General features: G+C 32.1%; 1 protein-coding gene across 1 annotated transcript; it reads left to right on the top strand.

Moving 5' to 3' along the window:
- Nucleotides 1-5047: 5047 nt before the first annotated feature.
- LOC115959611 (transcription factor bHLH143-like) lies at nt 5048-9059 on the top strand. Its single transcript, XM_031078056.1, has 4 exons — nt 5048-5313; nt 5851-6558; nt 6654-6803; nt 6914-9059. Exon 4 carries the CDS (start codon nt 6932-6934, stop codon nt 8036-8038), a length of 1107 nt encoding a protein of 368 aa, XP_030933916.1. The 5' UTR covers nt 5048-5313; nt 5851-6558; nt 6654-6803; nt 6914-6931; the 3' UTR covers nt 8039-9059.
- Nucleotides 9060-15143: the final 6084 nt, after the last annotated feature.

The following is a 15143-nucleotide window of genomic DNA, read 5'->3' as shown; positions in this document are numbered from 1 at the left end:
TATCTATAACTTCCCATTTGATTGATTAACTCTCATCATGCTTTTATAAATTATGTCATAAGGGATCATATGATTTACAAATTTCATTCATACATTATCTTGGGCTCCGTTTGTTTCACCTGAAATTGATTTCTAAAAAATATTTTTAGTATTTATGGGTGTTTGGGGTGAGTGAAATTACTGGTCATCCTGAAAATAATTTTAGGTTGATCATAAGATAAGGGGAGTTTGGTGTAAAACATTTACAATATTCTTTTGGTCACAAAACGTCACACCCAAGAGTTCCTTCACATCTAAGCAATAAAACCACCCACCAAACCACTAGTCACATTCGAGCAATAAAACCACCCACCCAAACCTAGGCTCACCCAGCCAACCACCACGATCCTCCCAACCACCCACCCCTACCTTTAGATTTCGCGCCTCGTTCTCATTATTGTTGAGGCACTGCCATGTCTCTTCGCCCATACACATTGCCATCACTCATTAAGGGAAGTTGATATGGTGTTTTTTGTCTCTCTCTTGCTTTTCTTTTTGGCATGTTTGTTTGTGGATTTGTGTGGGTTTTGGTTGTGGATTTCTAAGAGTATGTTTGGTAACTGTTTTTTCCTCTTATTTTCTGTTTTCATAAACAATTTTCTATTTTTGAGATTGAAAAACTTGTTTGGCAACTCAAAATGGGCAAAAAACAAAAACTGTTTTCAAAACTAAATTTGTGAAAAAAACTGGAAACATGCAAAAGACCATTTTCAATTTCTAATTTTCAAAAGTCAATGAAAACATGCATTTAATTTAATGAATCTGTCTTATGTAATGAGTTAACATTAAATTTCAAATCCTAGTTACAATATATTTTAGTATTTTCTATTTTTTTCTTCAAAAAACTATCTTTTAATTTCTACTAACCAAACATGTTTTTGATTTCAAAAATACAATAAAATTGTTTTTCTTTATATTCCCAAAAACAAATTTTTGAAAATAAAAAACAAAAATTGTTACCAGACATAACCTAAATGTTTGGCTTTAAAATTTTGTTTATTATATAATATCTTTTTTGGTAGTGAAAAAAATGTGAGAAAGTAAAAGAAATTGTGTGTTTTTTTGAAGCATTTTCAAGAACATAATTGAACACTTAAAAATAAAATATTTTCACTTAAAAATATTTTACGGTTGGAAAATATATTCAAGTGAAACAAACGTAGCTTACACTAATGATATCCCATATCAAGGTCTGATAATTGCACAGTAAGATGATTTATATGGTACAACCTAAATGAGTGTATGATTTGAGTAAACATAACAAATGTGGGGTTTATTTTGAAAACCATCATTAAAGTATGAGATATAAAATAAAACAAAATTATAGTATATTTACTAATGTGCTTTGCTCGTACAATTCTATGCAGTCAAGTTTTTCCTATGGTAGTTTCTCTTAACAGGAAAAAAATAAAAGAATATGATGATCAATTGAGAGCAAAGTAAGCCAACAACCCGTAATTGATATGCATAATGAAGCTTAATCAAACACTCTATCACTCTGGTATGGACAAAATATTATATGTATATATATGACTACTATTTTGATGGTTTTGACACATCCATGTATCACATCAATGGAAAGTATTTAATGTACTCCATACCTGGACCCTTTTTTACCATCCCTACACAAAGTTGGCCATAGATGTAGATGAACTGTCAGGTGGAGTATGAGTGAGTCTATGAGATATAAATGTACCCCATCCATGATCAGTGGGGTCCCTTTTTTAAGTTCCAAATAATTCATGGGTTTGAATGGTCAAGCTATAAATCATTGGTGTTCATGTAAACATTGGATACCATCCCTTTTTTATCTTTGTAAAATCTGTATTGTCATCCTCTTATTTCTTCTTTTTCCCTTCACTTTGCAAAGGGAAAGAATTTGATTTCTTTGAATCCCCCTAATGATTTAGTTTTACTGCCAAAGTGTAAGCTGAATTCAGCTATAAAGCCACCAACTTTGAACTCCCTCAAATTTTGAATAGTGACTTTTGAAGTTCTGACCAATCCAGCCACTTAGAAATTTTTTGCATTTATGTGAAATGTTAATAGGATTTTGGCTCTTCATACAGTTTAGTTCATGAACATCAATATATATATGAATAATTTAATTCACGCATGATTAATTTGATATTCTTTCTGCTTATATAATCCAATAAAAAACATGTTTGGTAATAGGGAATAATTTTTGCAAGAGGGTCAAGAAGCAATTAGAATAGGAAAACAATTACATGATTGGAAATTGAAAAGGACATGAACTTAGGATAATATGCATTTTCTATTTCGGATAAGTTTATAAAAGCATAAGATCGATATTTTGATATGGCTTTTGTCCTAACCTTATTTCCAAGCCGGCAAGACTGCAAATTCAACAACTAACAGTGATGAAAGTAAAAAAAATTTTATAGGCAACAATAAATTATGGCACAGAAATAAATTCCCATTAGGTTTTAGATGCCACTTGTAAATACTATTATAAAAGTAGGAAAATTTAGAAAATTCTAGTGAGAATCGCACATGATCACTAGCTCATTGTACTGATAATATATTTTTTATTCTTCTTTTGTTCATTCAAATTGTTACCGAGAAAGTCTATAGACACAAAAAAATTGATATTTGTTAATGTGGTAGATTGTTAGTAGTAGATTAAAAAAATGATATTAGTGATGAGAATCAGTGCAAGATTACCACATCAACAAATATAAAAAAATGTTGTCAATTTTTTGTGTATGTAGTATTGCTCAATTGTTATGTGGTAGTAATTAAAAAAAAAAAAAACATAAAATGTATGTGCTTCTAATCACTTGACTCATTCAATTATTTCATGGCCTAATAAGTCACTAATAGATAGATATAGAATTTTTAATTATAAAACTGTTGTTGATGGATTAGTGGTTATTAGGTTACAAACTAATCGATGAGGTACCTACAATAATGAAGAGTGCTTAAATAGCTACCGATATGATACTAGCTTAATGACTCTAATACCTAACTCAATAGAGTTTATATATACAACCAGTGAAAAATATAATGTGTCTCATACTTGTTTCGGGTTTTGGCTCTTTTCAATGGGGGTCGGGGAAGTTTCTTCATTTCAGTCCCCTTATGAACATGAATATAATGAGCATATAATGAGAGGCCTAATTGTCTCATTATTGGCATGTAATTGATTGTTTTTGCAAGTCGAGAATGATCCTCAAACGTTGCACTTGATCCTTTTGGATTTGAGCTTGTCTTTTACACTCAGGCTCTTATGCTTGAGGTCTCAGTAGTTGGTAATAGCTTGTCACCATTTGATTAAGTGCGTTCTGACTCGAGTTCATCTAAAGGATGTCGTAGACGACTGTAAGGGGATATCGAGGTCATATCTTATCAAATCATTCTTATTCATGATTACGAATTAAGTCATGTTTATGTTACTTCGAGCCACGATATTATCCATATCAACTAGTGTTACTTTTGGGCATGATATTCTATGTATCAATTATCAAATAATAATAATAAAAACCAATAATGTGTTTGCTTTTCAAATACATAACTTGTTCAATAAACTTGTGGCCTATTGTGTCATTAATAGATATTCATTTGAATTACTAAATAATTATAAATTTATCAAATAAAAAATTGAACATGTACTTCTAATCACTCAAACTCTTTCAATAATCTTGTGGTGTATGAAGTCACTAATAGATAAAACCTATGTTATACTTTATAATTAATTATATAATAATATATAAGCCATGTTATTCAAAACACATGTAAATTGTTTTATATAAATTACCGCACAACATGTTTGACAAAACTCATTCCATGCAATGCATGAGTAAACCTTTAATTTAACGGGTCTATGAAATATTTTAAGAAATTTTTTATGGTAAAAATAAAAAGGTAATTATCAAATAAAAAATTGAACATGTACTTTTAATCACTCAAACTCTTTCAATAATCTTGTGGTGTATGAAGTCACTAATAGATAAAACCTATGATATACTTTATAATTAATTATATAATAATATATAAGTCATGTTATTCAAAACACATGTAAATTATTTTATATGAATTACCGCACAACATGTTTGACAAAACTCATTCCATGCAATGCATGAGTAAACCTTTATTTTTATTTTATAGCTAATAGTGAAAAAGTTAATGGTTGATTTAACGGGTTTATGAAATATTTTTAGAAATTTTTTTATGGTAAAAATAAAAGGGTAATTATCAAATAAAAAATTGAACATGTACTTTTAATCACTCAAACTCTTTCAATAATCTTGTGGTGTATGAAGTCACTAATAGATAAAACCTATGATATACTTTATAAATAATTATATAATAATATATAAGCCATGTTATTCAAAACACATGTAAATTATTTTATATAAATTACCGCACAACATGTTTGACAAAACTCATTCCATGCAATGCATGAATAAACCTTTATTTTTATTTTATAGCTAATAGTGAGAAAGTTAATGGTTGATTTAACGGGTCTATGAAATATTTTTAGAAAATTTTTATGGTGAAAATAAAAAGATAATTAACTTTTTTGACAATTTTTCATATCCTCTAAGAAAGTAGTGTCAAAATTTTACTCAACAATTGCTCTAAGAACACCTACCCTAAAAAGTTTGGGGGCTATTTTGGGGATTGTACCATGCAAATGGGCAAGAATGCATGATGATATTCCCGGAAGAGGAGGAAGATTCGTTCATAGAAACCAGGCTTGAACCACAAACGTGTAGTTTGGTTCGAAAGCAAGGACATGGTCAAAAAAACAAGAACAAGGATATGAAAGTCATTTCTGAAAACTTTGACCAACCAAAAACCAAACCAAAGGTCATGATAGAAGCACCCCCTTGTGAGCTTGTCTACCATGTTTCATCATTTTACACTAATACCTTGCGTGCACTCTTCGCGCACGTATCAAACTCACTTTTATTATATTTTTTTAATATTTATTTTTCTTATGATTCCCCAACCAAAACAGGGATATATATGTCACTTTCTATTATTTATCTTCTTATCTTCCCCGTGCTCTCTGTCCAAGTTTCCAATTTGACTTTACTCTCTCTCTGTCTCTCTTCTCTCTCTCTCTCTCTCTCTCTCTCTCTCTCTCTGTCTCTGAAAAACTTAGTTTTAAGTGTTGGGTGTGTTCGATCTGGGGCTCAAGCACAGCTTTTGGGATTTGAGGATTTGGGTACTTCGAGATTTTCTTGTGTGTTCTTGCTGTGGAAGTTTTGGTCTAAAGACTCTTAAGCTCACTGGGTTTTTCTCACTGTGAGTTCTTGCTCTTAGTCTTCTATTTTAGTCTCTGGTCTTAGTGTTGAATGATTGTTTCTGTAATGCTATTTTGAATTTGTGCGGTGCTTTTGTTTGTTTTGAATTTTAAGACTTCTCTTTTATGTGGTTTTGGCTTATCTAAATTATTGTTTTGCTTTTAACCTCTATGCTTTGTGTATGTCACTATGTCTAACTCTATGTTAATTTTTCTGCTCTCTCTCTCTCTCTCTCACACACATGCACACACGCAATTCTTTTCCTTTTAACTGTTCTATCTTCTTGTTGTGTAAGAAAATGAATTTATTTTCTTTGATAAGATGCTCAATTTATGTACTTTCACCTGAGAAATATGACTAAACTAAACTTAAACATTTTTTAACACACACTTCTATGTCTACGTAATGGAAAAAAAAAAAAAAGAAAAAAAAAATTTTAATCCTGCAAAACCCGAAACTAATTTTTTGTTGTTGAAGTCAACTTTGTGCTAGTGACTGTGTGTCTCTGATTTTTGCTAGAATCTGTTTTTTCTTTCAGGGTCTTGGAAATAGAGGAAGAATCGTGGCGATCTGTTTTTCGAAGAAGGATAGAACAGCATGCGGTGGTGGTTGAGTCTCTCTGTTGATGTTTTTCGCAAAGTCATCTCTTTGAACCTTTACTGTAGAGTAATTCTGTAACTCCTTTGTTATCATTCAGATTTCAGACCGTCCTCAAGTTTTTCTCAGCCTTCTGTTTTTTTTACCCCTCTTATTTTCCATGGGATCCAGTTTCTTCGTTGTTGTTCCTTGTTATGTTCGCCAGATTAGTTGAACAGTACCCCATAGTTTCATTTCAAATCCTTTTCATTGATATAGATACCTATTAGTTGTTTTCTCTTTTTGTCCAACTAATTTTCTTGGGTTTTCTGTGTTTTTGTTATAAAGATTCTATTTTTGCTAAATAGATCTTTCTAGTTGAAGTTTTTAAGTACTGGGTTTGTGTCCAATTGTGATAAAGGTTCAGTTTCTGTGAAATAGATCTCTCTGGTTATACTTTTTAAGTATTGGGTTTGTGTGTTCAAGTCATTGTTCTTCAGAAAGTTGGGTCATTTTTACTCTCATAGTGAAAGGTTGGAAAGTAGTTATGGTAAGCCAAGCAGCGAGTCAAACAAGATTTCGGGCAACGAAACACGAAAATGGGATTGCAGGGAGCGCTACTATTATTGTTAGAGTCATAGCATGCTTTCAACCTCTACAAGATTGCCAGGTTTGTAAAAGATTATTCGATCTGGTTATTTGGTTATTGATAATGTTGGAGAGCTAATATGATGCTTAATAATTTTTTTTCTTGTGATTTTGCAGGCTGAATACTTCCGTCATTTGCTCAAACCTGTAACGTAGATTAGTTCTCAATTTCGTGTACTTGTTAAGCTGGAGTTTGTAGTTATTTTCCTAGTTCCTGATAGAAAGAGAAAGTAATCAGCTATTTGTAGGACTTAGAATATCCTTCAGGTACGCTTTAGTGTTTAACCATGTCTGATAGTTGAATTTTATTTTAGTCTTCAAATTACATTGATAGAAGACAAAGTCTTATGGTGTTTGTTTGTGTTTTTGATCTCTAGGTGATTGGTTTGGGTTGGATGGGAGGCGACTGTGGAACCTGGATTCCTCGGCCACATTTTGATTGGCAATCACCCAGTTTGAATTCCTTGGGTGCTCCCCTTGACTCGGGGCAGCAAAATCTCATGTCTGCATATATGAATCTTGGCACTAATATGGCTGCAACAAATGGGAATATGCCAGTATATGCGCCTTTCAGACTACACCCTTCTTCAGTTGGCCAAACAAATGAACCTCTTGGTTGGTTCTATGGTTTGCCTCGTTATCGGCAGGCATTTACCTGTGACCCGAAATACCCCATTGGCAAAGGAGACCTGCCTGCTAACCCCTATGAAAGCTGTAGGGAGGCTACCACACCCAATGCAGGGCCTGGATGTGCCCAGAAGAGGTTTGTTGTAATTGATCAATCCAAGGACCAGACAACTTTGATTTATAGTTCTGGGATTGGGACTCCTGTTCAGTGCCTTACTTCTTGGGGTCCAAAACATAATGTCGCTCGTGATTTGGATGGGGAAGTAGGTCTTGCATATAAGAAGGCCTTGAATGACCCCTTGGGACCAATATTGACTGATGAGTTCAATGAAAATCATGGAGATGACGACCAAAGTGAAATGCACGAGGACACTGAAGAACTCAACGCGTTGCTTTACTCGGAAGAAGACGGAGAGAGCGAGTATAGCGAAGATGATGAAGTTACTAGCACAGGTCATTCGCCTAGTACAATGACTGTCCATGATCAGAAAGATTGTTTTGTGGGCGATACTGAAGAAGTTGCTAGTTCTGCTGTACCAAGTAAAAAGCGGAAACTCTTTGATGATGGAGGTTGTGATGATGTGCCATCACTGATGGACACAGCAAGTTCTATGAAAACCAAAGGACCCTTTGAGCATGAAGAGGATGCAGAATCTAGTTGTGCTAGTGGCAACAACACAGGTCCAAGAGAAGTGGATTCTTTATCGGGCAACAAGAGGATGAAGAGAGAGAGAATTCGCGAGACTGTGAACATTCTGCAGGGCATCATTCCTGGTGTCAGGGGCAAGGATGCGATGGTGGTTCTTGATGAAACCATACATTACTTGAAATCTTTGAAGCTCAAGGCCATGGCTTTAGGGCTTAATGCTCTCTGACTACTCTCCGAGTTGCAGGACGATGTCCTAGTAGAATAAAATCCTATATCCCACACTGAGCTCACTTTATGCTCCGCCATATGCAGGACTTCATATGTCTGATTTTCTTTTTCTTTCTATTCTTAGCTTTTGTTACTTTATAAGAAAAAAATTGTGAGACGCTTGACAGGCTGTGATTGGTGGACAAAGTGAAACACTTGGGGATATAGGATTATTCTTCATCCTAGTAGTTTTATATTAGTAGTTCTTGGAAATATAGTCCTTGTCTCTGTTAGAAGTTCTAAATGGCATGTAGGGTGTGCATCCATTAACCTTGGAGTTGTTCCCAGTATTGGAGGTAAAACTTTGAACAGTGTGGAGATATATAGCTTGAAAACCTCCTTAAAGTCTTTCTTCAATGATTGAGTTGGAAATCAGCACCCTTTGGCTTGTAAAATTTCTCTGTAGTTTCTAGAGAGGGAGAGAGATATAGAGAAGAAGGGGTGTGGTTATAATGTGTTTCAATAAAGGGTGTTGAATCATTAGTCTTGTCTTAGGGTTTAGAGAAAGTAATACTCACACTTGGGTGTGAGATTTGCTGTGTGGATGAGAAGACTATAGTTGTTACATAAAGGGTCCCATTTAGAGGAGCGTGCGTACCCCTTGGGTTGGATTGGGACCCAACCTTCACTTTCTTCACCCTTTTTGTATTCTTGTCCATGTTTAGTTGTTTGTGGGGTTATCTTTTTCCTTGATGTAGAAATTTGCACTAGCCCAAGAGGCGTCTCCCACTTCATCATGCAATGCAACGAGGGCCCTCAATGAAAAACCAATTCCAGCTTTGTTTATGTAATAGTACTATTTCTTGTGGGACTTTCATTTCTACCTTTTTTTATGGAATTGTAATGTGATAGTGGGAAATACTATGTAAAACAATATGAAATGTGCTTTTGATTCTATCGAGGCCTTTTATTAAGTAGTAGTAGTTGGTGTTGCTGTTATTGTGGTTGGTTTTGGTTGTTAGAAGAGAAAAAAAAAAAAAGATGATATCTTGGTTGGGTGTAAGTTTTTACTTTGTGTTTCAGTGTTTATTGTTTGTTGTCTCTATGCTTATGTACTTACGTCGCATGCACGCATTTATGATATGAGACAGCGATGTGTTTTTTGTGACTTCTTAGCTGTTTGATGTGTTTTTATCTTTCTATGAATTGATGATGGCGTGTGAGGGGACCACAACGATGCATTATTAGGCAGAGGAAGCATATGCATTGTGCATGAGAGCACGGGTGATGTGTTTGAAATTGAGTGGCCCATAATGTTTTAAAAAAATATAGTGAATTATGACCCAACAGAAACAAAAAGAAGTGCCTAAGATTAGATTGTGATTTCACTTCAGCATGATATCTTTGATAAATAGGCTTTTTTAGCTGAATTAACCTTTCTTTTGAGTGATAGCCTGATAGGTAATGATACAAACTCCTAGCTTGGGGCTATGGCTATGCAATGATCAGACTTATAATATTAGAGCATTTGCATCACACACACACACACACACACACACACACACACACACACACACACACACACACACACACAAAAGAAAAAAAAAAAAAAAGATAAAATATTATTTTGGTTCCTAAACTTTACTAACAATTTGTTTTTCATTCCTAAACCTTAAGAAGGTTTTTTTTTTTTTTTTTCCTCCTAAACTTTGTAAAGAGTTTTTTCAATAATTTAGAGAGAAAAACAACGATGAAAATATAACTTTTTTCAATAGTTTACGAATGAAAACCAAATTTTTGGTAAAGTTTAACAACTTAAATAAAATATCTTCAATAGTTTAAGAATGAAAGATGAACTTTTTAATAATTTAAGAATAAAAAATGAAATTCTTAATGTTTAAAGATGAAAAACAATTTTTTTTTTGTAAAATTTAGGGATCAAAATAATATTTTACCTTATAAAATATGTATCAAATTTATACCGATACTATTCACTTTATATTTAGGGTAAGTTTGGCATTAGCTTTAAGTTATAGTTATTATCTTTTATGTACAGTTTTTTTAAAACTTTACTTTTTTCCGTTTTTTATTATTTTTTCAAAAAATTTCAAGGTACAAATATATTTTAGCACATTTTTAGCAACCAAAAAAAAAATTTGAGCAAAAAGCTAGATAAACTGTTCTCAAACGAATCCTTAGTATTTTATTATTTATTTACATGCCTTGAGGATAAAGAAAAAGCATGAATGATGGTTGTTGTGTAAAAAAAAAAAAAAGAGAAACAGTTTTAAAAAATCAAGAAAAAATATTTTAATATAATGTAGTATAAAATAGATAATTTGATGTGGAGTGTTTTGAAAAATAAGTATTTAAAATAGAAAATGTAGATTCTTATGCTAAAATAGATAGAATTTTTTTGCACAAACTGATGTGAATGATATTAGGGTCCAACCAAAATTGGTTTGTGGGCCAAGGCCATCTAGCTCTTGGTAGTACATAGTGATCCTGTGATCAATTTGCAAACAACAAAAAAAAAAAAAAATGCAAAAAAAAAAAAAAAAAAAAAGAGAGAAAAAAGTGGAACTTGTCAAGAGCAAGGAAGAAAAGGAAAAGGTGGGTGGCCAAAAAAGAGTTTATATGAACAAGAGATGAGTGACAATTCACAAGTAAAACAAAATAAGAAAACAGCTAAAAAGGAAAAAGGAAGAAAGGTGTGAACATGGGTTATTCACATAAAAATTAGGAGAATTCTTGGCAAATAACAGCTATTTTTTTTTTCTTTTCTTATAAATGATGACTTTAATGACCTAAGAATCTTATGACTGATCAATGACATCAATTTCCTTCTTCCTACTTTCTTATTTTTCCCTCCCTTCTTTTTCCTATTTGATTTTTGCTATGATGTGATTAGGTGAGGCAAGAATATATTCCGCGTGACATCAAGATTCCTAATCTAAACGTGCTTTCTACCTCTTGGAATAAAAACAAAAAGAACTTTCCTGAATGTTGAGATTGTTTTTGGTAATCTAAGCTAACATTCAATTTTCAGGGGATTGGCAACTTTACTAGTATAAAAGTATAGCTTCATGCCTTCATCATCCATGTTTTTATATTTTTTTTGTGTGAGAATATCCATGTTTTTTATATTGAGCATTTTGTATTTGATGTGATCTCATCAATGTAGTAGTGCCAGATTCATTTGGTTGAAAGAGATATGTTATCCCGTTCTTTCCAACAAACAAAAAAGTCTTTTAATATCAATGGTGCTGTTAGAAAATCATATAATTTTTGTCAACTTGCTTGTTAAATTTGAACCATACACTATAGATGGTTCTTTTATCCATTTGTTGTCTATTGAATTGTCTAATACATGTGAAGAATGCATTTTATAAACGGCAATGGACAAGAATATCAGCTTAATATGAATGTTGAAGTTTAAGGACTACAATGATTAAAAAAAAAAAAAATGAATCACTTAAACTTATATGGTGTAGTTTGAATTTCAACCAAAATCTCATCAATAACATTGATATTTTCCACCTTTCAAGTTTCTTTGTGTGCATGCCAAATGTTACAAACCCATGGGTAGAACTCACCCTTGAAAACCAACCTGTAGGGGGGGTGTTTAAGAACTTATAAACACATGGTTAAGCTTATACTTAATCCATGTGGAATATTAGGTTCATAACATATACGTGAATAAAACCTAAACAATGTGAGAGAGATAATATTGCGCGTAGTAGAAACATTATATATTTTTTACTTATTATCAGCATAAAATTCATTTAAAAAGACTCTGTGACTAATATTTCTCCAAATCCCAAAACAATTCTTCCAGGGAACCTCTTGACTTGAAAGCAAGGTGGTATCTACTCAGCACATAAATGAGTGGTCTTTATGATGCTTTTCTGATTCATGCACTGTAGATTTTTTCACAACTCTTACATTGTTAGATTCTTGTTTCATATGCTGATTGCTAACATAGTTCAGAATAGTTTTATGATACGTTAAGGTTAACCTTAGGAAGTAGATATCAATATGACTGGAATTTAAGGGTTGGATGGAAAATTTTCAATCCAAATTTGAGTCCACCGATGTTTCTAACACAAGCCCAAGTCCACATATGCATAACTAACAAGTACATATGGGCCCTGGACCTGTTCAAAAAATCCTTGCCATATCAATGAAATGGATAGAAATTATCAATTCAAAATTGAAGCCCATCGTTGTTTCTACCCCAAGATCAAAGGCTGGTTGGGCCAGTCCGAAACCTACATACATTCGATTTCTGCATTAACCGGAACAGGGAAAATAAAAGAAAAAATCGTTACCTTAGCACTATTATCTTTACATAAACGTGTCATTGAGTTATTCACCACCTATTAAAAGTAAAAAAGCTTTACCGTCGGCCCAATTGAATAAAAAATATTTTTGTTTTTTGTTTGTTTTTCTTGGGTCTCAATGGAATTTGGTGGCAAGATGTACTAGTATCTAAATACTTTCGATTGACTAAAACATAGACCTAAAATGTAAATTTATTAAAATTAGAAATACATACAAAAGAAGAGTGGGAAGACTTAATAGTCAAAAAGATAATAAAAAGCGAGAACTTTTGATACTTTGGACTAATCATTCATAAAAATAAAGAAATTGAAGAGAATGTGAATCAAAGGATAAAAGGATGGTTGATGAAGTTGAGAATCATATCAGAAATATTGCATGATCGTAGAATACCTATTAAATTAAATGCAAAATTGTATAAAACTACTCTACGACTAGCTATGCTCTATGATATCGAATGTTGGGCGGTTAAGAAGTAGCATATTCATAAAATGAGTATAGCTAAAATAAGAATGTTAAGATGGATTAGTGAGAATACACAAAAACATAGACCTGAAATGTAAAGACTTTCGATTGACTAAAACATTTTTGTTTTTTGTTTGTTGTTTTTGGGTCTTAATGGAATTTGGTTGCAAGATGCACTAGTAGCTAAAGACTTTTGATTGGCTAAAACATAGACCTCAAAAGTAAGTTTATTAAAAGTAGAAATACATACAAAAGAAGGGTGGTAAGACTTAACAGTCAAAAAAATAATAAAGAGCAAGAATTTTTTATATTTTGGACCAATCATTCATAAAGATAAAGAAATTGAAGAGAATGTGAATCAAAGGATAAAATGATGGTTGATGAAGTTAAGAATCATATTAGAAATATTGTATGATCGTAGAATACCAATTAAATTAAATGCAAAATTGTATAAAACTACCCTACGACTAGCTATGCTATATGATATCGAATGTTGGGCGGTTATGAAGTAGCATATTCATAAAATGAGTATAGCTAAAATAAGAATGTTAAGATAGACAAATGAGAATACCAAAAAAAAAAAAAAGATCCAATATAAGGAAATTCACTTATAGATATGGGTAACTCATATTAATGAAAAGATGAGATAGAGTTGCTTGAAATGTTTTAGTCGTGTTTAGAGGAAGAAATAGTGGGTTGATCTTGATCGAAGTTGAGGGAATAAAAAAAGGTAAAGCAAGACCCAAAATAACATTAGTAAAAAGAAAAGAAAAAAAGTCTTATCAATCAAGGAAGAAACCAAGAATATGACTTGAGATAGAATATACTGGAGGAAAAGATGAGATTGAACCTATCTTCTCTATTAAGAATTCATAGTCAATCCCAAAAAATTTGGGATTAAGACTTGTTGTTCATTGAGACAACCACTGGCTATCTCAAAGTGACAATAATATAAGGGCAAGACTTAGGTACAGTACTTAGATGCTGTTCTTTAGGTTCTCTTTTTAAGATTCTGCCACATGGATTTTTTCTTATGGGATGAAAGTGTATTTTTTAGTTAAGTAGCCACATGACTGAATCTTAAAAGAGAAACCTAAGGAATAGCACATAAAGTGCTGTACCTAAATTTTGTCCATAATATAATAACATCAAGAATCAAGACTACAATAATCCTTTTTTTTTTTTTTAATCTACAATAATCCACGGTATCATAAAGATATTCCAATTCTGCCTGTTTATTAACATAAAAAGCAGCACAGCTCCAAGGAGACTTGCTTTTCTGATTAAACATTTAATTAAAAGATCTTCAATTTCTTTTTTACTGTGTTCTAACAATTCATTGTTCATTTGTATTGGTCTAGCTTTAGTAGGTATCCGTCTTTCACTAAAGTCTTTTTCATAAGGTAATTGTACTATATGTCGGTGCCTATGCCAAAAAGCAGTAGGGAGATTAGAACAAATTTTTGTCTCAATATGTTGTCTGAATACTTTTATTTTATGATTTAATATGAGATCTATCAATTGATCAACAATTCTTTCATATATTATTTCTGACTTTAAAGTTAATAAATGTCTGTTTTTCCTATAAATTCTTTCTTTATCAATTTCTTTTATTATGGAAGTATTATCTAGTGAATAGATTTCTTTCGGGATCGATGGTAAAATGAATTTAAAAAGTATGTCTTTTCCTAACACATTAGTTTTAATTCCTTCGTCTGTTGTTAAGAAGAGATAAAGTAAGACCATAAAGGGATTTCCTAAAATAATTTTTGAAGAAAGGTCTTTAATTAAAACAAAAATAGTTTCAAAACATATTCCATCGTTACATATGTGAACATTAGGTATTTTGTAATTAATTATGAGCTTTTCTCCATTTGCCTGAGTTAATCTTTTAGATGATTATTCACAATACTTTAAAGGTATTAGTCCTTCTTATTTACAATTCATGTCAGCACTTGAGTTTATTAAAGCAATTTCTGTCAAAGAAAACTCTTTATTAATTACTAAAGTGATTTTTGTATGCCATTTTTGAAAAATTACCCTGTCAATTAAACTCAAGAAATTCTGTCTATTATGAGCATCTTTTTCTAATGAAGGGGGGTCTATCATAGACAATTCTTTATTATTTCTGCAATATTTTGTTCATCTATGTCTATCGGATTATCTTCTTTAATTTCTTGTTTTACTATTTTTGCTTCTGTCATTAAGTCTTGTAGGGTTATTGGTTTTATGTTTGTTTCATCTTGTTTCATTTTTGTCCTTTCTTTCTTATCTTTTTCTTTCTTAGCATTTTTCCCTTTTCCACATTCTGTAACATG

The sequence above is a fragment of the Quercus lobata genome, chromosome 9 (assembly GCF_001633185.2).
Source record: "Quercus lobata isolate SW786 chromosome 9, ValleyOak3.0 Primary Assembly, whole genome shotgun sequence".
Lineage (NCBI taxonomy): Eukaryota > Viridiplantae > Streptophyta > Magnoliopsida > Fagales > Fagaceae > Quercus > Quercus lobata.
The sequence above is the reverse complement of the archived record's forward strand: the minus strand, read 5'-3'. Positions and strand labels throughout refer to the sequence as shown.